This window comes from Eulemur rufifrons, chromosome 6 (assembly GCF_041146395.1).
Source record: "Eulemur rufifrons isolate Redbay chromosome 6, OSU_ERuf_1, whole genome shotgun sequence".
Taxonomy (NCBI): Eukaryota; Metazoa; Chordata; class Mammalia; order Primates; family Lemuridae; genus Eulemur; species Eulemur rufifrons.
Genome location: NC_090988.1, coordinates 4,359,974 through 4,383,232, shown reverse-complemented (window position 1 = coordinate 4,383,232; position 23,259 = coordinate 4,359,974). Strand labels below are relative to the sequence as shown.

General features: G+C 40.7%; 1 protein-coding gene across 1 annotated transcript; it reads left to right on the top strand.

Annotated features, from left to right (window-relative positions):
- The first annotated feature begins 382 nt into the window (after positions 1-382).
- DDX25 (DEAD-box helicase 25) lies at positions 383-22,387 on the top strand. The gene is made up of 12 exons (XM_069468654.1): positions 383-445; positions 1,066-1,132; positions 1,387-1,431; positions 1,905-2,040; positions 5,933-6,025; positions 6,139-6,241; positions 7,833-7,947; positions 8,901-9,078; positions 17,013-17,250; positions 18,683-18,845; positions 20,924-21,112; positions 22,168-22,387. Exons 1-12 carry the CDS (start codon positions 383-385, stop codon positions 22,227-22,229), a joined length of 1,452 nt encoding a protein of 483 aa, XP_069324755.1. The 3' UTR covers positions 22,230-22,387.
- Positions 22,388-23,259: the final 872 nt, after the last annotated feature.

The following is a 23,259-nucleotide window of genomic DNA, read 5'->3' as shown; positions in this document are numbered from 1 at the left end:
GCCCAGGCCCCGCCCCTCGCCCAGGCCCCGCCCCTCGCCCAGGCCCCGCCCCTCGCCCAGGCCCCGCCCCTCGCCCAGGCCCCGCCCCTCGCCCAGGCCCCGCCCCTCGCCCAGGCCCCGCCCCTCGCCCAGGCCCCGCCCCTCGCCCAGGCCCCGCCCCTCGCCCAGGCCCCGCCCCTCGCCCAGGCCCCGCCCCTCGCCCAGGCCCCGCCCGGCTCGCCTGCCCCTGGCCCTGGCCCCTCTGAGCTCAGCGCCTGCGCGACGCGCCGGGCGGTCTGGGCGGAGCCCGCCGCTGCAGAACCCATTGCCCACTGGGCGGGGCCGGCGCTGCCGTGCGGCGAGGTGGAAGCACGTGCTGGGGGTGGCGGTCGCGAGCGCAGCTATGGCGTCGTTACTTTGGGGAGGCGACGCAGGGGCGGCGAGGAGCGAGCGACTGAGCAGCCACGTAACCGCCACCGAGCCTGGGAGGGCGAAGGAGCGGGGCTTGAGCACCGAGTCCCAGAGGGAACTCTGCCGGAGATGGGAGGGAGGGAGAGCCCAGCTAGCGTTTGGAGGAGGGTGTCAGTGGTGGTGGAGAGATGTGGGAAGAGTTTGGAAGAGGGCCACGGAAAAGGAGATTCCCAGAGAGACAAGACCTTTGGTTTGAAAGGGTGAAATGAAGACACCTGGAAATACAGGGTGGGAAAGCAGCTGGTAGTCCCAGCTAGACTCAGTTTCCTACTCTCCCAGATTGACCATTAAGCCTTGCCTCGCTTGATTCTTACGTCTGCTGTCGCACTTTCCTAGCCGCCATCCCCTGGTTGGTGCTGTGGGCCCCGAATACTGCTCACATTTAAACTAGCGGCCTAATAAAGGGGAACTTTATGTAAAGAGACTACAGAAAGTCTCCAATTTTAGGGTAATTCCTATAGGAGACCTATTCCTGAAAGGACTCCATTAATACCACAACGGAAACGGTACTCGAGTGGTCTTCCCTGAATCCTTTCCAGCCTCTGTGGTAGGGGAGCATTGGGCTGCTTGATGGCTTGCTTCCTAATATTGGTTGAAATTTGTGTCTTTCAATAGTTTTCAAACCCCATCTACCCCCGGAAGAACCTTCGGGGTATTAAGAGTACTACAGTCCCAAACGTAGGTGAGTGCTGTTAGGGTAAAGCAGATCGGCATCAATTAAAAAGCATTGCTTCCATCATGCCCCTGCCAAGTGAAATATCTTGGGCTCCGTTAATTTAACCTTCGAGACCCTCAGTTACCTTCCCAATCATTTTATCCACTCTGCAGATGACTCTTCCTGTCCGTACACACTGAAGAGTCAGGAAGGAAAAATGGAATAGTGTGCTTTATTTCAGCTCAGCATTTATATTTATTGTTTCTCTTCCATCCTTTTAGATGGTTCTATTAATAACACGGAAGAAGAGGATGAAGAAGATGTAGGTAGGAGATAAATTCATTTGCATGTACCCAAGAGGGTACATACTGTTTCAGTTTATCATCATTTTCACAGTGTGAGTGAATCATATCTCATTTGGAAAATGACTGTCTTTGCTTCTATTTTATTTATGAATAGCAAATATCAGAAGAAATATTAATACTAAGGAGTGGGTATATTTCTTTAGAGGAAGTTGGAATATGCAGGGAGTGGGTTAAGAATTTCCAGCTGTCAGGGAGGAATTAGATCTCACCGAGATGGGCTGCTTGAAGTTAGAGGTTTTTGTTGCAACCCAGCATAAGAAACTAGATCCTCATGAAGAAGAAATTCTCAGTGCTGTGTTATTTCTAGAACCTTCTTTTAGAAGAAAGATGAGCATAGGTGCAGTTGCTTGATATGCAACCACTGAATGGGTGCGGAACTTACTTGATGTCATTTGGGAAGCTTGATGTCCCCTTTTTTATTTTTGCTTTTCTAGTGGATTTGGCAGCTAATTCACTCTTAAACAAGTTAATCCGTCAGTCCTTGGTAGAATCCAGTCACCGAGTGGAAGTTTTACAGAAGGATCCCAGCTCCCCACTTTACTCAGTGAAAACGTTTGAAGAGCTGCGGCTGTGAGTATTTTCAGTCTTTTAGTATGTATGGGACACGGCACAGAACACACTCATCTGCTAGTAATTAAAACCCTCTCCTTTGTTTTCTAATATTCAATATTAAAATGAGGTGTGTGTGCCAGCAACTTCTGGATAACAATTAAAAAAAGAAAATGAGGTGTGTACATTTTGCATTGCAATCAAAATATAGCTCAAAGAACAGCACCAGAATACCCAACTTGCTCAGAGAACTGAGAACATTTTCGATAGTAAACTGTTTTAATCTTGCAGTGGTAAGGGGGATAGTTAAGCCAGGCACAGCCAGATTGCCACTGTCCATACCAGAACCCAGATACAGGGGCACTGATGACCCAAACGTCCTCCCCCAACCCCTTTAGATAAGTTACAAGCATTTACTTTCCTAATTATGCTTTGTTTCAAATGGTATTAAAGTGAATAACTTCCCCTGAAGGATTTGTATTCCCTATTTATCAAAGGAAATGTATTATAACAGAAAGAAAAGGTACTTATACAGACTTATGAAAAGGGTAAAAATCCAAAATCCTGATGCTCAGACATTTTGGGGTTTTTTGTTGTTGTTGCTGTTACTTTATTCTTCTCTTCCTCTGTCACAGATATTTTCTAAATAGTAGATGCCTACCTATGATTAAAAACAGTCTGCCAGTCCTCTACCAATTAATCTCACAATTAAGCACATCCAAATTTGCATGTCATTAAAGATGGAAGTGTTCAGCCCATTTGCTTTATCCCTATTCTAATGTTTTTCTTAAGACCTCCCAGGAAAGATGGATATAAAAATACTGCCCCAGAAGGACAAGATAATCATGTATCTTCTGCTCCTAGGGAGAACTGATAAAAGAATCACCTAAATAAAATTTTGTCTTCTCTGAAAATCACTGTTAAAAACAACAGTGTCATTCATGAAAAAGAACTAAACAATAAGTATCACTTTGTTTTTTGCTTTTGTGGAAAATATAACTCTCCTGGCAAACTGATATATTCCTTTTTTCGGAAGAGTTTTTCCTTTTTATTTTTTTTGCTTTGTTCAACGGAAAGTTCAACTTTAGGCCCTTACCACTGTCCTTAGCCTAGGCTTATAGCATAGCTTATTGTGTATGTTTGAGGCTTAAGGCACAAATGATATATTTTTCTTTTTTTAAATTTCTTTGTTAATTGTGAATACATAATAGTTGTGTATATTTATAGGATACGTGTGATGTTTTGATACAGGCATACAATGCATAATAATCAAATCAGGGTAATTGAGGTATCTGTCACCCCAAGCATTTATCATTTCTTTGTGTTTGGAACATTCCAGTTCTACTCTTTTGGTTATTTTAAAGTATACCATAACTTATTGTTTACTATAATCACTTTGTTGTGCTATCAGATATTGTTCATTCTGTCTATATTTTTGTACCCATTAACCATTCCCACTTTATCCCCCATTCCCATCTACCCTTCCCAGCCTCTGGTAACCATCGTTCTACTCTTTGTCTCCATGAAATCAATTGTTTTAATATTTAGCTCCCACGTGAGTGAGAACATGTGAGATTTGTCTTTCTGTGCTTGGCTTATTTCACTTAAAAAAAATGTTCTCCAGTTCCATCCATGTTGTTGTAAATGGCAGGATTTCATTCTTTCTATGGCTATATAGTATTCCATTGTGTATATGCACCACAATTTCTTTATCCATTCATCCATTGATGGGCACTGAGATCTATTCCAAATCTTGGCTACTGTGAATAGTGCTGCAGTAAACATGGGAGTGCAGATATCTTTTCCATACACTGATTTCCTTTCTTTTGGATATACCCAGCAGTGGGATTGCTGGGTTATATGGTAGTTCTATTTTTAGTTTTTTGAGGAACCTCCACGCTGTTCTCAATAGTGGTTACACTAATTTACGTTCCCACCAACAATGTACAAGGGTTCCCCTTCTCCACATTCTCATCAGCATTCATTACTGCCTATCTTTTTAATAAAAGCCCTTTTAACTGGGGTGAGATGATATCTCCTTGTAGTTTTGATTTGCATTTCTCTGATGACTAATGATGTTGAGCATTTGTATGTGGGCCATTTGTATGTTTTCTTATGAGAAATGTCTATTCAGATCTTTTGCTCATTTTTTAATCGGATTATTGGATTTTTTCCTATTGAGTTGTTAGAGCTCCTTATATATTGTAGTTATTAATCGCTTGTCAGATGGGTAGTTTGCAAATATTTTCTCCCATTCTATGGGTTGTCTCTTCACTTTGTTGATTGTTTGCTTTGCTGTGCAGAAGCTTTTTACCTTGATGTGATCCATTTGTCCAATTTTGCTTTGGTTGCCTGTGCTTTGGGGGTATTACTCAAGAAGTCCTTGCCCAGACCAATATCCTGAAGCATTTCCCCAATGTTTTCTTTTAGTAGTTTCATAGTTTCAGGTCTTAGCTTTAAATCTTTAATCATTTTGATTTGATTTTAGTATATGGCAATAGATAAGGGCCTAGTTTCATTCTTTGCATATGCATATCCTGTTTTCCCAGTACCATTTATTGAAGAGACTGTCTTTTCCCCACTATATGTTCTCGGTGACTTTGTCCAAGATAAGTTCACTATAGATGTGTGAACTTGTTTCTGGGTTCTCTATTCTGTTTTATTGGTCTATGTGCCTGTTTTTATATCAGTATCATGCTGTTTTGGTTACTACAGCTCTGTAGTATAATTCGAAGTAAGATAATGTAATTCCTTCAGTTTTGTTCTTTTTGATCAGGATGGCTTTGGCTATTTTGGGTCTTTTGTGGTTCGATGTATATTTTAGGATTATTTTTTCTGTTTCTGTGAAGAATGTCATTGGTATTTTGATGGCGATTGCATTGAATCTGTACATTGCTTTGGATAGTATGGACATTTTAACAATATTGATTCTTCCAATCAATGAGCATGGTCTATTTCCATTGTTTGTGTCCTCTTCAATTTCTTTCATCAATGTTTTATAATTTTCATTGTAGAAATCTTTCACTTCCTTGGTTAAGTTTATTCCTAGGTATTTTATTTTGTTTGTAGCCATTATAAGTGGTATTACTTTCTTGGTTTGCTTTTCAGATTGTTTGCTGTTGACATATAGGAATGCTACTGATTTTTGTATGTTTATTTTGTATCCTGCCTCTTCACTGAATTTGTTTATCAGTTCTAGGTTTTGTTATGGTGTCTTTAGGTTTCTCTAGGTAAAAGATTGTATCATCTGCAAACGAGGATAATTTGACTTCTTCCTTTCCAGTTTTGTTGCCCTTTATTTTTCTCTTGTCTGATTGCTCTAGCTAAAACTTCTACTACTATGTTGAATAACAGTGGTGAAATTGAACATCCTTGTATTGTTCCAGATCTTAAAGGAAAGGCTTTCAGTTTGCCTCCATTCAGTATGATACTAGCTGTGGGTTGGTCATATATGGCTTTTATCATGTTGTGATATGTTCCTTCTGTATCCTATTTTTTAAGAGTTTTTGTCCTGAAGAAATGTTGAATTTTATCAAATGCTTTTTCAGCATCAATTGAAATGATTATATGGTTTTTGTCCTTTGTTCTGTTGATATGTTGTATCACATTGATGGATTTATGTGTGTTGAACCATCCTTGATTCCCTGGGATGAATCCCACTTGATCATGATAAATAATCTTTTTAATGTGTTCTTGAATTTGGTTTGTTAGTATTTTGTTGAGGATTTTGCATCTATGTTCATCAAAGATATTGGCCTACAGTTTTTTGTTGTTGTGTCTGAAACATTTGTCAATATTACTTTTACAGCTCAGTTGCAAAATGGCTTAATTTAGAAATGCACCTTTCAAGTATGTGTTTCTGAGACTACTGACCAACCATAGGCTTTGTTTGATTTGTTTTGTTTTTTGACAGAAAGGAAGAGTTACTAAAAGGAATCTATGCAATGGGATTTAATAGGCCATCCAAAATCCAAGAGATGGCTCTCCCTATGATGCTGGCACATCCGTGAGTTTCCAGGGTAGTGGTATTCTAATTTGATTATTTTTAGTCTCTTATTTTCGATTTACGTCCAGGCTCTTGTATTCATTTTATGCCCAGTGGTCTCCTCTTTTCTGCAGACCCCAGAACCTCATAGCACAGAGCCAGTCTGGAACAGGAAAAACAGCTGCCTTTGTCTTGGCAATGTTAAGCAGAGTTAATGTCTTGGAATTGTTCCCACAGGTAAGGAAAGCCTGAAGGAGAAGTGGGAATGCTTGCAATGCCAATGCTGTTATAGTGATAGGTGATATGGCTGCAATGATATGATTGCTACAGTGATACGACAATATTTAGAATAGACATTCTTTCATGAAATCATAGAGCATTGGGCAGCGGTATAGGACAGTTATAGCCCAGGCTTTATAGTGTGACTGGTTTCAATGCCAATGTCTCCGCTTACTAGCTGAATGTCTTAGGCAAGTTAGTAAATCTCTCTGAGTCTGTTAATTTTTGTCTGTAAAGTAAAGATAACATCTGTAAAGGCATGGGTCATAGTAGATCTGTGCACCCTCGAATCCTAACATTGAGCACAGTGCCTGGCCTGTAGAAACCACTCCATTAAACATTGAACAAACACAATGAATGAATGAATGCCTCATGGGGTCATCATGTGGATTTAATGAAACAATGTACATTTTTAGCACTATGCTTGGCATAAAATAAGCATGCAATAATGATAGCCGTATAACTGTAGGACCAGAAGATCATCCAGTCCACCTCACTGATTTAGCAGAGGAAGGAAGCTGATACTTGGAGAGGGAAGTATCTTTCCTGAGGTCACACACTCAGAGGGGCTGAACAAGGACTGGCCCTGGCATCCAGCTCACCCTTCTCCTACCGTAGTTTCCACTCATGAAAAGTATGGTCACCTCTCCTGACTCACTGGAAAGGCTGAGGATCCATTAGCACTAAATGATGTGGGAGCACAAGGGCCCCTCAGCAAGGTTATACTCTGACCAGCCAGATAAGCCACAGATGCCGGTGACTAAAAAGCCAGGCATAGGAAATCTTGTGCATTTTAGACAAGTTCAGTGCAATTTGTATTTGGGGTTTGATATTTTCAATAACAATTCTTCAGGATAAGCTGTGCTTGACTACATATTGAGAAATCTTATGTGGAAACTATTTTTAGCACATTGGCTATGTTTCCTTCTCTATCACAGACCCCTAATAGAAGCATATAAATGTATTAGATCTCACCAGTTTCTTCCATCAACATTTTTATTCATCAACAACCACCATTTGTAGGGAGTATGGACTAACAAATGAGAGAGTTTGGGGGGACTATTACCCTGGCAGGATCTATATATCCATCTATCTATAAAATACAGGTAATACAGATGGATTGGATCAAGCAAGGAGTGTTCTAGAAATAAGCTGACTTTTAATAGCAGGCAGGAGGTGACAGGGACCATGCTAGAGCTGTAATTTGTCTTGCATTCCCTCTCTCACTATTAATAATCCTCAGCCTCCCTGCATCCTGCTCTTCTCCCACCAAAAGAGAGGGTGACCAGTAATTTGTGTTTCTAAATAACCCTTGAGGGAGGACTATATAAAAGATAGCTATTTCTGCATTCCTCAGCCCCTCCCCCAATACTCATCATTCACCCCAAATCTATCAACTGTTAAATTGTGTTCAGTTTAAAATATTTTATTCAACCAAAACCTCCCATTTCACTTCTGTGCCTCTCCCTGTACAAATTTTGATTGTAGTTAAAATTTGAAAGATGGCTCATATGAACCTTTCTTCTCCCTCTAATTCTCTATCTGACAGTGCCTCTGCCTGGCTCCTACTTATGAGTTGGCTCTGCAAACTGGCCGTGTGGTAGAGCGGATGGGAAAGTTCTGTGTGGACGTTCAAGTGATGTATGCCATCCGAGGGAATCGAAGTATGTACCAGTAAGCCAATCCTCACTGATTTTTTAAATCCTGGTTTCACCACTAACAAGCGTGTTATATAACTTCTCTGCTTTCTCATCTCTGAAATGGGGGAAATAATAGCACCTGTATCATAGGGTTTTTATGAGGATTAAATGAGATGATATAGATAAAGTGTTGTGCACACCTGGCTCATAATGAGAGCCCAGTAAACATTAGCTACATCATTTCCACATCCTGCAAGATGATCCCTTTGTATATCCTTTACTTTAAGACTTGGTGGTTTTTTGCAGAACAGCTTTTATTTTTGTTATTTTTTTATTAAAGCATTACATGCTCATAGTGAAAAGAAACTTTAAAAGACAGATGATTAGAAGGTAAAAGTGAAAGTTGTTCTTCCTTGCCCTCCAAACACCTATTCCCAAAAATCACTACAGTATTGTTACATGCAAGCCTTTGTTTTTTGCTTCCTTTTTTTTTTTTAGCTCATACAAGCACAACAAATGTACATACATGTATTTGTTTTCATTGAGCATTCACAAAAATGGAACCACTTTTTTCATATTGTTCATTCTTTTGACTAACTGCATAATATTCCATAATTTATTTAATGTAGCCTATTGATGGATATTTTGGTTGTTTTCTATTTGGGGAAGGTTTGTGGTTTTTCACGGCTGTGCCAGTATTTCTGTAGGATAGTTGGAATTGCTGCAGTGTGGCCTTTTAAATGACTGTGAGGCAGAATCAAATATGCAGGACTATTACTAGCATAAACCTAGAAACTCGAAAATTTATCCTAAGAATCTTGCAAAATCAAAAACCACAATGCACTTGGAAAATCATTACAGCTATATTTTGCTTACAAGTTTTATAAGTTGTAAGTTTTATAGTTACTTTGCCCTGAATTCTGGCCTGTTGGAGGCTTTTGCATCTGAAGGAGCACTTAAATCCATTTTCTCCCTAGTTCCTAGAGGCGCTGACATCACCAAGCAGATTATAATTGGCACTCCTGGAACTGTCCTAGATTGGTGTTTCAAACGAAAATTGATTGATCTGACTAAGATTCATGTGTTTGTCCTGGATGAAGCAGACGTGATGATTGACACCCAAGGATTCTCAGATCAGAGCATTCGCATTCAAAGGTAATCGTCAGATTCATCCTTTCTTCCTCAGTCTTCTGTGCAGATGAGGAATTCCATTTGTCTGCTGCTCTTAATTATCTTTATTGCTTAATTCCTCACCACCTTCACCTCTAAAACAAATTTGGGTTTTCGTTATTTTCGCCAGCTCAAGGGGCCTTCAGACTCTTAACAACTTTCCAACTTGAATCTTCAGCTTGTAACCTTGCCCAGCTGCTTTACTTTTGCAACATAGGCTTACAGGTAGCATCTATACAGTGCGTCTGCACCAAGTTTGCCAATAATGTTTTATATTTTGAGCAAAATTCTAAAGAGGAACTATTAAAACCTGATAAGTTTATTGTTAAGAATACAATGGATAATTGGAATAGAGTAGCGAACACAGAACCCTGGGATCAGGAGACTGGTGACCTCATCCTGACTAAATCGTATGGTTTTCCTAAGGCCTCTCTACCAGGGTCACTGCAGGGGCTTCAAACTACAGATTACCAGGCCCAATCTCAGACTTAATGAATCAGAATTTCTGAGAGGGGGTTTAGGAATCTGTATCACTTATTTTTAAATAAAGTATTATACACTCAGTGGTAAATTCAAATAGCGTTGAAAGACTCATAGTGAAAAACAGTCACCCCTGTTCCAACCCCAAGAGAATACCTCTCTTTTCTGATATTAACCTTCAAACTTTTAAATAATATTCTCATACTGCTATTTCATTGTCTACTGACTTCCCATTACAGGAAGTGGAAATTGAGTTCTTTTGAGCTACTACCATGCTCCCTTTTCTCTCCCCTCTTACCATCTCTCTGATTATATCATCAGTTTGGTTACATTAACAGTCAACATTGATATCATAAGACAGCGTAAGTATAGTTCACTACTGAGCCAAGCACTGTATTATTGTAATTACAGTCATCCCTAAGTATCTATGGAGGTTCCAGGACCTCTGTGGATATCAAAATTAACATGTGCACAAGTCTCTTATATAACATGGTGCAGTCTTTGCATATATCCTATGCACATCCTCCTATATACTTTAAATCATCTCTAGATTACTTGTAATACCTAGTACAATATAAATGATATGTAGATAGTATTTATTGTTTAGGGAATAATGATAAGAAAACTACATGTTCAGTACAAATGCAATCTTTTTCCAAATATTTTCAATCTGCTATTTGTTTAATCCACAGATATGAGGGGCAGACTGTATGTTCTTATTGTACAACTTTTTCCCCTGGAATTAACAGTTGCCTTTTTTTTCTTTTCCATTTAGTTAGTATCACTGTGCAGGAATCTTTAATTTTTTCCTAGCTATTACATCAAATGTGTAATATGTCACTGATACCTCCAAATAGTCAAATAAATTTTTAAAAATCCATTGATTTTTTTTTTTTTTTTTTTTTCTGGCAATATCCCAAGCTCCCTCTCTCCAACTTCAGTCTGGACTGATTGCCATCTAGACCTGCTGTGCTGCTACCATGATGGGCCTTCCTTTTGCTCATACACAGTCTTGCTTTCTTTTTTTATTTCAGGATATTATGGGGGTACAAACATTTTGGTTACATGTTATGACTCTGCCACACCCAAGCCATGATTTGAGGTGTGCCCTTTCTTGCCTACAACACTGACCACGTCCATTAGTTGTGAGTTTACCCACCCCCAATCCCCCAACCCCCAAAGAATATTACTACCCTGTGAGCACGTTAGTGTTGATCAGTTAGTGCAATTTGATGACGAGTACATGTGGTGCTTATTCTAGCACCTGTTATATTTTCCTGGATAGAGCTTGAGCCCATCCTCCAAAGTGAGGTATCACAAGAATGGAAGCATACACAGTTTTAAATGTTTTATTTTCTGGGTCCTTTTTCTTGGGTGGCTTCCTCAATATGCTGGAGCATATTTTCTAATATCTTCTTTAAAAAGAATATATAGAAGATTCATTTTTCAGCCTCTACATGTTGGAAAATGTTTTTGTTGTACCTGTAAATTTGATCTTTTGATTTATAGTTTGCCTGGATAAGGATCCTATGTTGAAAATCATTCTCCCTGTAAATTTAGAGAAATGTTGAAAACAGAAAAGTTTTTAAAAATAACTTTAATAAATGCAAGAGATTAAAGATAGGAGGAACTGGAGGAGGCATTAAGAGGTACATGAGAGCTCGCTGTACTTTCTGTGCAATTTTTCTATAATGCTAAAACTACTCAAAAATAAAACATATTTTAAAAAATAACTTTAATGTTTAATCAATATTCACAACTTCCAGTGTTGTTGCTAAAAAGCTTAATGTCATCTGATCTCCAAGTTTTTGTATGTGACCCTTTTATTTTTTTTTTCTCTAGAAGCTTTTGGGGGTCTTCTTTCTTTATAGTATTCTAAAACTTTTCAGTGACATGCTTTGGTTCAGGTCTTTTTTCATTCATTGTACTGGATACATATTTTGCCCTTTTATTCTCAAAACCTGTGCCTAGCAGTTCTGGGAAATTTTCTTAAGTTTCTCTTTTCCTAGAGTGACCAACTTTTTTAGAGAACCACTCTGGGATGCAGTCATAGCAGGCAAAAAAAATAATGGTATAAAATAGAAATAATCATACATGTGTGTTATTACTTTAGGATAAAAAAATGGAAACATGTTTATTTCAATTATATATTCTGTACTTTTCTGTGACATAAATGTTACTATTTAAACAAAATAACATTGGAACTGGTTAACAGTGGCAATTATTAGCAATAATAGAACTAATTAAAAATGCATAAGAAAATATAACAATATTTTATAATGTTCAGTCTCTGATATAGCAGCTTATTTTAACTCTTTTTTAACTCATTGTTGGATGTTTATATTTTGTAGGTAAGACTATTGCATTGTCTTAAAATATGTAAATGTAAGTCTTTTTACAAGGAAAACATATACAATAGTACTAATTAAACGGATATTACCTATATTTAATGGAAAAAAGAGACATGTTTCTTTCTGTCTCATGGTACAGTAGGATGTTTTTACTTGTTTTCTGTCCTTTTCCGATAATACTTCTCTGAACTGACTGTAGCCTTCTGATGGCAAAGCTGCATATAATCAAATGTAAAGTTCATTTTGACTGACAGCTCTGCTCTTATCACGCCCACACTGATTGGTATCAGTCCAAGGTGATGAGGTCAAGCTAAATATCCTCTTCACAAAAGTATTTGTTTAATACTTAGGATTTGACTTTCTAGCAACAGTAGGTTTTTGTTTATTTTTTGCAGTTTAAACCTATGGTGGTTTTTTTCAGTTTTACTGGGGTGTACAATTGACAAAATTCATGTATATTCAAGGTGTACAATATGATGTTTTGATATTTGTATACATTGTGAAATAATTATCATAATCAGGCTAATTAACATATTTATTACATCACATAGTTTCCTTTTGTGTGTGTGTGGTAAGAATATTTAAGATCTTTTAGACTTGTAAGAATTAGTTTCTGTCTCCCTAGAAATGTCTGTCCACTATATCTACAGGCTTGTTTTGGTAGACCAGCTGTCTGTCATTCACACCTCTTGCAAATTTCATCAGATAAGCTATGTGTAAAACATCTAGCATTTTTAAACTCTCTGAAATACATTAGACATCGTAAGTTAAACCTCTCTCTTGCAAGGAAAATGGTTATAAAGCACAGAGGTGAATTAAACTTGTGAAATTAAAGATGGATTCCAAGTAAGTTACAGATTCAGTAAACAAATGAGAAAGTCCTGTTCAACTTGGCTTCCCTTTTTTGATGATGGTTTTTGAGTTCTGCAGCAATCTTATTTCTTTTTTTTTTTTAAGGGAAAAAAAAGTCATTTTCTTGCTCTGTGAGTTTTTGTCACACCCTGTACATAGCACCAAACAACTCAGATGCAGTCTGTCCATTCTTTCTTTCTTTGTTGATTCTTCATGGCCCTTTCAGAGGTCATCAATCAGTTTTGGAGAAACAGCATGTCATTTATGCTTTTTTTTTTTTTTTTTTTTTTTTTTTTTTTTTTTTGAGACAGAGTCTCACTCTGTTGCCCAGGCTAGAGTGAGTGCCGTGGCGTCAGCCTAGCTCACAGCAACCTCAAACTCCTGAGCTCAAGTGATCCTCCTGTCTCAGCCTCCCGAGTAGCTGGGACTACAGGCATGCACCACCATGCCCGGCTAATTTTTTCTATATATATTTTTAGCTGTCCATATAATTTCTTTCTATTTTTAGTAGAGATGGGGTCTCGCTCTTGCTCAGGCTGGTCTCGAACTCCTGAGCTCAAACGATCCGCCCACCTCGGCCTCCCAGAGTGCTAGGATTACAGGCGTGAGCCACCGCGCCCGGCCTATTTATGCTTTTTTATAGTCATTTCTCCATTCTCATCACAATGTATTTCCAATTTGGAGAAGGACATTCTTTTTTGTCCCACATTTTGAAAATATGATTTTATGGCAGGCCAACATTTTAAATCTTTTCAATGGCCAACAACAATGATGGCCACACTGTAGGCACATGTCTAAGGAAGCCATCTCCCTCCATTTCTATAATATATAGCTAAAAATCTTTTTGAGTGCTTCTGTAAGTTTTAAGGAAACTGAAAAATAAACAAAAACTTTGATAATGAAAGGCTGAATATCTCTTGCATCTTTAAATTCGTTATATAGACTATGTCTAAAACATGTAGCATTTTTAAACTTCTAGCATTTTTAAAAGGGGTAAGCAGATCATACCCCTTTTTAGAAGTGTTATTTACAAAGTGTACAGGACATTTAGCTGAAAGATCTTTTCCTTTTCTTTGATAAGAAGTTTGTAGACGATGGAATTTGCCAGAATTTGCATTTGTACTGTCTGCTGCATATGCAGAGAGTTGAGTGAAGGCTAGTTTGTATTTGGATAAGATACGAACAATCTTGTATATTTTCTGTGTTTTATTTTAACTTCATAAAAGTCAAAAAGATATTTTGGAATTCCATTTTATAAATCAAAATATTTAAAAGCTAGGGGGAGTTTTTTGATTATTGCTGTGATTTAACATATCGCTTAACATACTATTGACAACATGATCATTGGTAAGATCCAATAGAATCAGCTATACACTAAAAAGGTGAGATATCTGTTACCAAAATTTCCCTACTTACTCACCCACAGGGCATTTTGCTTGCAGCCTCTGAACCAGGAAATGTAACCATACTCAGTTTCTTAGAGATATCGACGGACAATACAATAATGCATGTTCATGTGTGTGGTGTGGCCAAGCTAATTATCCAGGTTCTATTTGTTTGCTACAGTCTCTGTCTTTCACAGCAGACCTTTTCCCTTCATATCTGGTGATACTTGGCTAGTTTTTCATAATCTAGGATGAGGAGCTAAAATTCTAATTGGCAGCTCTGTGTGCGTGGCTGGGGCTTGTAACTTGGGAAGCTTCACTTTGTGATGTTTTCATCTGGAGGACTATGAATTGTCTCTTAGCTCCTTCCTGGGGGAGAGACCCTTGGTTGCTGACATTCTGGGAGCAGGGTTGGGGAATGGACTAAGAGGGGTCTGCCGTTCAATATGCATATTTTCACTCAAATCCCCTCTTTTCGGCTATATGCTTTGCCCCTACCTTCTGTTGAGGCCAGCAGGTATCCCCAAGTCTGGAATTTCTGCACAGAATAAACCTCTAGTCTTCTGCTTGCACGTGCTTAACTGCCTAAAGTAGGAGGATCCAACTGTTCCTTATATATATTAATATTTTTCACTGGTCTTCCTTTTTAAAATAATTTTGGACAGAGATCAAGGGAGATTCCCTTCTTGTCATCTCTTACCAATAAGTTGCTATGTTTATATATAATAGCAGATGAAAGATTCAGAGCTCCAGGAAAGATGTAATCAAGAAGAGCTTTGTGGCTGGGCACACGGTGGCTCATACCTGTAATCCTAGCACTCTGGGAGGCTGAGGCGGGTGGATCATTTGAGCTCAGGAGTTCAAGACCAGCCTGAACCAGAGCAAGACTCCATCTCTACTAAAAATAAAAAGAAATTAGCTGGACAACTAAAAATATATAGAAAAAATTAGCCGGGAGTGGTGGCACATGCCTGTAGTCCCAGCTACTCGGGAGGCTGAGGCAGGAGGATCGCTTGAGCCCAGGAGTTTGAGGTTGCTGTGAGCTAGGCTGACGCCACGGCACTCTAGCCCGGGGAACAGAGTGAGACTCTGTCTCAAAGAAAAAAAGGAACTTTGTAAGAAAGTTCCTTTTATTTTCTTTTTGTAATACTATAGGCATCAAAAGATCTTTCATTTTCTACTCAAGGGAATATTAATAATTATATAGAGTGTTTATGTTGGCTGTTCAGTCCTCCATTGTTCAGTTTTCCTTCCCTTTGCTTAAAAAAGGTTAAACCAGTGATGTCCAATAGAAATATAATGCAAGCCACGTGTGTAATTTTCAATATTCTAATACTTTTTAACAAAACAGATGAAATTAATATATAATTTACCCATTATATTAAAATATCATTTCAACAAATGTTATAAAAATATTAATGAGATATTTTACTTTTTGTTAATATTAAGTCTTCCAAATCCAGTGTGTTCTACAGAACAGCCTATAGTTTCTTCTCCTTGTATAATTTATATAAACTTTCTCTGTAGAAAGAGATGGCCCAGGCCTTAGGATACCAGTCCTCATGCCAGCTTTCTCCAGATGCAGGATTGTGACACAGCAGATGGCCAAGAGGCCCCAGCATACAAACGCAGAATTTTCCTAGTGTCTCTTAACATGTACCCCATTTTCAGTTCTTTTCCCTAGTTCTCTGGTCCCTGGAGCTTGCGGGTCCTAGACCTCTTAGTGATTCTCGTGTTGTAGCTTCATCTACCTTCTCACTTACCACCCCTTTCCATCTTCTAAAGGTGTATTAAAATATCTTGTCCACCAGTTTCTCCTCGCCTATTCTGCATGTTTTTGTGGATTGATATCTCTTTGGGTCATATTAGTGGGATATGGACAGTGAAGTGGTAGCACACAGTCTGCCATAGTTGACCAGAAGTCTGTCAGATTGTTGTTTTTAAAAGCTCCTGGGATGATCGAGGCCTCTGGCTTAAAATAATGTTTGGGAATTACTGCTTTCTATGATCTCTCTCACTCCCTTTTAGCACTAACAGTTTATTCTTCAAAGTGCTCTGTCTTCTTCTCAGAAGAGCTGATTTCCCTCTGGTCTCTCTTATTTATTTTGTTTTAAAAATTTATCTTTTATTGATGTATGAAATATATAGAGAGGAATACATGAATAACGTAAGTATGCACTGAGTGAATTATCTCACCAAAGGCCACGTTTATGTAACAACAGCCCAGACTGAGTAATAGAACTTTACTTACCAACACCCAGCATTCCCTTAAGGCCCCTTTCCTATCACTGGCCTCTCTCTTTTCCCCAGGATTAACCTCTGGCCTTACAACCTCCACATACTGATTTCACCTGTTTTTGAACTAGATGTAAATTAGCCTTGTATTCATTATGGGTTCAGTGTACATTGTAGTTAATACACTTTCCCATTTTGCTCCCCTTTTATTAATATCTAGGTTCTTCTCATTCTAAATAAAGTTAGTTGTGCCTGTTGTTCTTCCCCTCCCAAGATACATAACACCTGCCATGGAACGACTGTTTCCCTCCTCCCCGTTTACCTGTGTGTGGGATTGTAACCGTGAAGAGCACCTAGACTCCCCCCTGGCTGCGTGAGTCTGCCTCCCCTAAGGAGGAAACTGGCACGAGAAACCTCAGACCCTCCAGAATATGTCCCAAACTTTCCTCTGAGCTCCACGTTCCGTTTTTGTATGTTTCCAAATTTTTGGTGGCAAGGAGGGGCAGGATACTCGGCTCCTCGCGCGGAGGTGTAGCAGCTGATGGCAGTGGCATGAAGTGCTTAAAAGAGAGTGACGAGATGGCAGCCAGTGATGGCCTTCCCTTCTCTCTTACAGAGCTCTCCCCTCCGAATGCCAGATGCTCCTCTTTTCAGCAACCTTTGGCGACTCTGTGTGGCAGTTTGCCGAGCGAATCATTCCTGACCCTAATGTCATCAAGTTACGCAAAGAGGAGCTGACTCTGAACAACATCCGGCAGTATTATGTGCTGTGCGAGAACAGGAAAGACAAATACCAAGCTCTGTGCAACATTTACGGTGGCATCACTATTGGTCAGGCCATCATCTTCTGCCAGGTAAACTGTGGCTTTGTCTTCATCCTTCGTTGCCCACATTTCCCTACAGGTGGAGTCGGGGGGCGATAATATCAGTAAGTGCCTCCTGGCCAGGTACCATGTTCAGCACTTTTTGTGTATTATCTAGTTTAATCTTCAGAGCCACTCAGAATAGAAATTATCTGTATTTTATGTGTGAAACTTAGAAAGATTCAGTAGTGAAGTAGGATCTTCACTATGATATTAAGCAGCGGGCCTTCTCATTTTGGAGAGATTGCTTCTAATGCTTCTGCATTTAGATTCATGTTTACTGTAGTTTTTACAGGTACCCTTTATCAGGTTAAAGGTGTTACTTGCTATTAATACTACTCTATTTTAATTTTCATATTTGTTTTTTGCTGTCTGACATGTTTCATGTTCGTGTATTGTTTTGTGTTTTTGTTTTTGTTTTTTTTTGAGGCAGAGTCTCACTCTGTTGCCCAGGCTAGAGTGCCGTGGCGTCAGTCTAGCTCACAGCAACCTAAAACTCCTGGGCTCAATCAGTCTTACTGCCTCAGCCTCCTGAGTAGCTGGGACTACAGGCATGCGCCACCATGCCTGGCTAATGTTTTTCTATATGTATTTTTAGCTGTCCAAATAATTTCTATTTTTAGTAGAGACAGGGTCTTGCTCTTGCTCAGCCTGGCCTCGAACTCCTGACCTCAAGCGATCCTCCTGCCTCTGCCTCCCAGAGTGCTAGGATTACAGGGGTGAGCCACCACGCCCCGGGCATGTGTATTGTTTTATTTTCTCATTACCATGTGAACATTCTAAGCTTCACGAGAGCAGGGTCTCATCCATCTCCCTCACTGCCTTATCCACTGCTCCAGACCAGCACCTGTCTGGCACGCGAACAGTGCTAGAAAACATTAGTGTAGAATAAGAGAAAGCACAGCTCTGCCACTGGCTGACCATGGAACCTTGGCCAAGTTACTTAACATTTTTAAGCTTTTGGGGGAGGGTTGTCTGTCTTTTAATTTTTTAAATAAAATTAGGTAGCTACTTCGTTAAATTGCTGTGGAAGCACAGGACCATAGTGCATGTGAAGATTCCAGCCAGATGCCCTGGCACGTAGGAAGCCCTCTGGTGTGTCTGTTGCTGTCACTTTTGCATTATATCATTTTGTCACTGTAGTGCCACGTGAGGTACGTGAGCATGTTTGTCTCCGTTTCGTGCTGAGAAAGCCAAGGCTCTGGCTGGCTGAGAGGATGTGGCCCTGGAAGCATAAGCAGGGGGAAAATTCCATGCCACATTCTGAGGCCCCCGAGGACCGAGGGGGAGGTGAACAAAACTCCTCTGCAGCCCTCCCCCTCCCCCTTACCCTGCTCGCATGCACATCGTAAACACAGTGCGAGCACAGCGGGCAGGCGCTTTAGCGTGGGGTGCCGTGGGTGGGCTTCGCTTTTTCATGCAGACTCGTCGAAACGCCAAGTGGTTGACCGTGGAGATGATGCAGGACGGCCACCAGGTGTCTTTATTGAGTGGGGAGCTGACCGTGGAGCAGCGAGCTTCCATCATCCAGAGGTTTCGGGATGGAAAAGAGAAGGTTCTTATCACGACCAATGTTTGTGCTCGAGGTACGTGTATTTAAAGTCGGGGGTTTAGGTATAATTTACATCTGACCAAATTCACTCTCTTTTAAGTGTACAGTTGGTGAGTTTTGACAAACATACACAGTTATGTAACCATCACTGTCACCAGAACACAGCACATCTCCTCCTCCCCAGTCTCCTTGTTTTCCTTTGAAGTCAGTCAGTCTTCCCCCCACACATCCCATGGCCTCTGGCAACTACTGCCAGTATGTTTTTGTGTCCTCTGGAATGCCACATAACTTCCACAGTAGGCAGCCTTCATGTGTGACTTCCTGTTGTACCTCAGAGTGCTTTTGAGTTTCATTAGTGCCGCTACGTGTGTCAGTAGTTTGTTCCTTTTTATTGCTAGTAATGTTCCATTGATAGTTCATCCATTCCCCAGCTGATGGGCATTTGGATTGCTTTCAGTTTGGAACTGTTCTAAATAAAGCTATAATAAAAATTCATGTGTAGGCCTTTATGTAGATACATGATTTTATTTTTCTTGGGTAAATACCTAGGAATGGAATTGTTGGATCATATTATAAGTGTATATTTAGCATTATAAGAAACTACAAAACTTTTTCCATAGTGGCCGTACTGTTTTGCTTTCCCACCAGCAGTGTAGGAGAAATCCAGCTGTTCTGCGTTCCGGCTAGCAGTTGGTGTTGTCACTCTTTCTAGTTTTAACTGGTCTAGTAGATACTCAGTAGTGTCTCATTGTAATTTTAATTTGCATTTCCCTACTAATGTTGAGCATCTCTAAGGTCTACTAGGAAAAAAAAAAAAAACACCTTTATTTTTTTCAAGACAAGGGCCTTCCTACTTTCTTCGTCCCTCCTCTATATCCTTGCTTATATGCTTAGACTCCTATACTCAAACAACGTTTCCTAGTTCATTCTTAGTTCAGCAAATAAACTGAGAGGCTGTGACGTTGGAAGTGAGTGCTGAGCACTACACTAGGGAAGAGCGTCCTGGGAAAGAGTGAGGTCCCTGCCCTCCGGAGCTCACCACCTATTCTCTTGCCCCTCTAGACTGGCAGGACCCAACAGAACTTTCTGCAGTGAGGGAAATGTTCTATTCTGTCCTATCTCACTGGTAGCCACTAGCCGTAGACAGCTCTCAAAACACTTGAAATGTGGCTAGTGCGACTGAGGAACAGAATTTTTAATTTTAACTAAATTTAAGTAGCTACATGTGGCTAATGGTTACCATATTGGGCAGCACACCTCTAGACCCTACAGGAAAGAGGGCACAAAGAGCTCCAGAGTCAAGGCACAGTGCAGACAGGACAAGGACCATGTCCCAGACAGCTTGTTCTTGTTGGGTAAGGAGAGGCACTAAGGCTCCCAGAGGTCTTCCTAGGCAACATTAGATTTGAAGGGTTCCGAAGGGAGAGTGGCAGTTCTGTTGAATTGGTAATTACAGTTTGTTTGGGAAATGGCCAGACTGTAGGATGGGAGTGCTGTATTTGTGAGTCAGGAGAGAAAGAGATGAGACTTTATGTGACGTACGGTATTGAATTGCTCGTACTTCATCCTACATGAGTCGGGCAATGGGTTCTGAACACAAGTATCCTGGGCGTGGCTGTGCTGACCACTGTGGAGAGATGTGAGAAGTGGGAGAAGAGGGAGAGGGAAAGCCGGTCTGGAAATTGTTACAACCGTTGAAGCACAGGAAGGAATAATAAAGACCTGACTGGAACAGCAGGCTTGGAATGGCATAGAGCCAGGGCCCTGTGACAGCTGAGGGGACACAAAACTAAGGGCCTGTGGGGACCTAGCTCTGTGGGCTTGGTGCAAACACCTCTCCACCACACACACGCACACGCACACGCACACGCACACGCACCTGCTTTGTACATATTTAGACCTCTGTAGAATTAGCCTGTATTGACATTCTTCTCTAGACATCACAGCATGCTGGTAAACTGCCTGATCCACACACCTGTTTCGATTACATAAACTCAGGTTTGATTTATAAATTGTCTCTCTTAATGACAGTTCCCTCAGCAAATGTGGTTCTTGAATGGCCATGTCTTAAGAAAAATGTTGCAGGACCCTACAATGTTTTTCCTCTTCTAGGGATTGATGTGAAGCAGGTGACCATTGTTGTGAACTTTGATCTCCCTGTAAACCAAGCACAGGAGCCAGACTATGAGACCTACCTCCACCGCATAGGGCGGACAGGACGCTTTGGGAAGAAAGGCCTCGCCTTCAACATGATCGAAGTGGATAAGCTGCCCCTGCTCATGAAGATCCAGGACCACTTTAGTAAGTAGCACCGCTCTGGCAGTATGCACTGTGGGCCTGATGCTGACGGCGATGGTGTGTGTATGGGAGCTTGAGTCCAGGGGCTCATTAGAGTGGAGGCAGAAGCCAGGGTGTGGACAGCTTCTAATTCACAGGACCAGAGTTGTAGTATGAGACAGGTGATTATTTAACTCTTATATGGCAGTTAAAGAAAAATTTAAAAATCAAGTGGAATTAATATGAGCTCAGATTTATATGTTACAGCTTATTCTGGAATCTGGAGCAGATTTTCACATTCTATAAGGAAGTACCCTAAGCAAAGTAATGAAGTCCTATAAGATTAGCTTCTGTCCCCAGCTTCGTCTTTTATTTACACTTTTCCCTCCTCTTGATCCCCCCTCCCAGACAGAATAGTCCTAAATTCTGAGGTCTGCTGCCTTTCTTCCAGCCCCCTCTGCACAAGCTGGGCCCTGACGTTGGCCTGTTGCAACTCTGGACTGGCAGATCGCACTGCCGGAAACACAAAGGGTCCCGTGACTGGGATGTCCACTCCTCAAATTACCCCATGCCCCGAAGCCCCTGGATATGCCCGGGGAGCAGGGGAGGAGGACGTGTTTAACCTTCTAGGACGGTGGTCCTTGCCCTCTGTGGGAAGCAGTGGGCACTCTCCCCAGGGAAATGCCCATAGGCACATACATGGAATAGAAGTTTTAGAAGTTTACAGACTGACCTAGCATATCCAGCCACCCCTAGGGAAGCAGGTTAAGTGCCCCTGCATCAGGCTAACTGGGGAGGTAGCGTCACGGCCACTGTTGCTGTGGTGACTGTAGGGAAGAGTATCTTCCCCAGGCCCTTTTCTGCCCCAGGGTGTCTGGATATGTATGTTCTTCAGTCTGGTGCCCTTGACACTGCTTTAGTTAGTGTTAGTTGGATATTTTGGCACCATCCTTTCTGTTTACCTGTCACAAGGGTTTCCATACAAGGTGTCAGTGTCTTCAGAAATTCAGAGTTGGATGGAATGAAGTTGCATTTAGGCCCTAGGGTAAGACTGGTTCCATTGTCTTTTGTTCTTTTAGACAGCAGTATTAAGCAGCTTGACCCTGAAGACATGGATGAAATTGAAAAGACTGAATATTGAAGAAAGGACTTTATTGTGTGTACAATATTCTAGTTTATGTGAGAATGTTCCAGTGGGTTTTGAAGGTAATTTTTTATGTTGAGGCTTTTTCGACGTAAAACTGTCACACAGATGGCAAAGTAAATGTCATGGTACCCTTAGGTTTAAGACCTGAGGTCTTTTTGAAACCAAATTGATGTGAAACATGTGATCCTTTTGAATAAAAAAACAAGATTATTTTTTTTCTAATCTTTTTCCAGGTAAGCATCTCTGTGTGGATTTTGTTTGTTTATGTAATCTGAGCAGATCATGCCTCTTGTGAGCATCTTCAAGGGCCACGAGATGGCGGTAGAACTTCGCTGGTTTTAGAATTTGAACCAGGAAGAAGAAGCCACAGGTCTTCAGGCCTTGCTCACAGGCTGCGCTTTCCAGCCCCAGCGTCTTCCTCCTGCACCCCACGCCCTCCCTGGCAGGAGCACATGCATGTGCTTAAAAGTACAGGGTAAAACCTTTAAAAGGTGAAACCATTTGGAAAAGAATTTCAGAATATTTTTTTATTTTGCTTTTTACTGTCTTCAAATTAGGGAAGATTTACTCCATCGTCAGTTATTTCATTCGTAGTCTCTGAAAATGTGGCTTTACTACAGGCATTTCTGAAAAATAGGCAGTGGGGCAATTTAAAAAAAAAAACAAAACCAGTAGCCCCATTAAAGAAGTAACATTTCAGGGAGCACAAAGGTTTTGCTTTTAAGAACATAAAGGCATGTCTGAGAATCCTGGATATCTTCCTGCAAGTCCCACTGAGATGCTTTTTATCCCTCATATTTGCTACTCGGAAGTGAGACAGTGAGCTTAAGAAAATGGGATAAATGGATGCTCCCCCAAAAAGCTAGAGCAGGTCTTGCAGCTGGAGCCCAGACACCAGCTCTGTCACAGCACCAGACTGTCCCAGTGGCTTCAGCGAATGCTCCTGTCACCCCAGCGGGATGGTGGTTTCTGCCATATCTGCTCTGATGCTCTGCTTGCTCGTCACCCTGCCCCTATTTTATCC

Excerpts from the sequence above, each read along its gene's own strand:
- DDX25 (XM_069468654.1), top strand. The coding sequence starts at position 383 with ATGGCGTCGTTACTTTGGGGAGGCGACGCAGGGGCGGCGAGGAGCGAG. Across the intron at positions 17,251-18,682 it reads AGGCCATCATCTTCTGCCAG|ACTCGTCGAAACGCCAAGTG; the intron begins GTAAACTGTGGC and ends TTTTTCATGCAG. Across the intron at positions 18,846-20,923 it reads GACCAATGTTTGTGCTCGAG|GGATTGATGTGAAGCAGGTG; the intron begins GTACGTGTATTT and ends TTCCTCTTCTAG.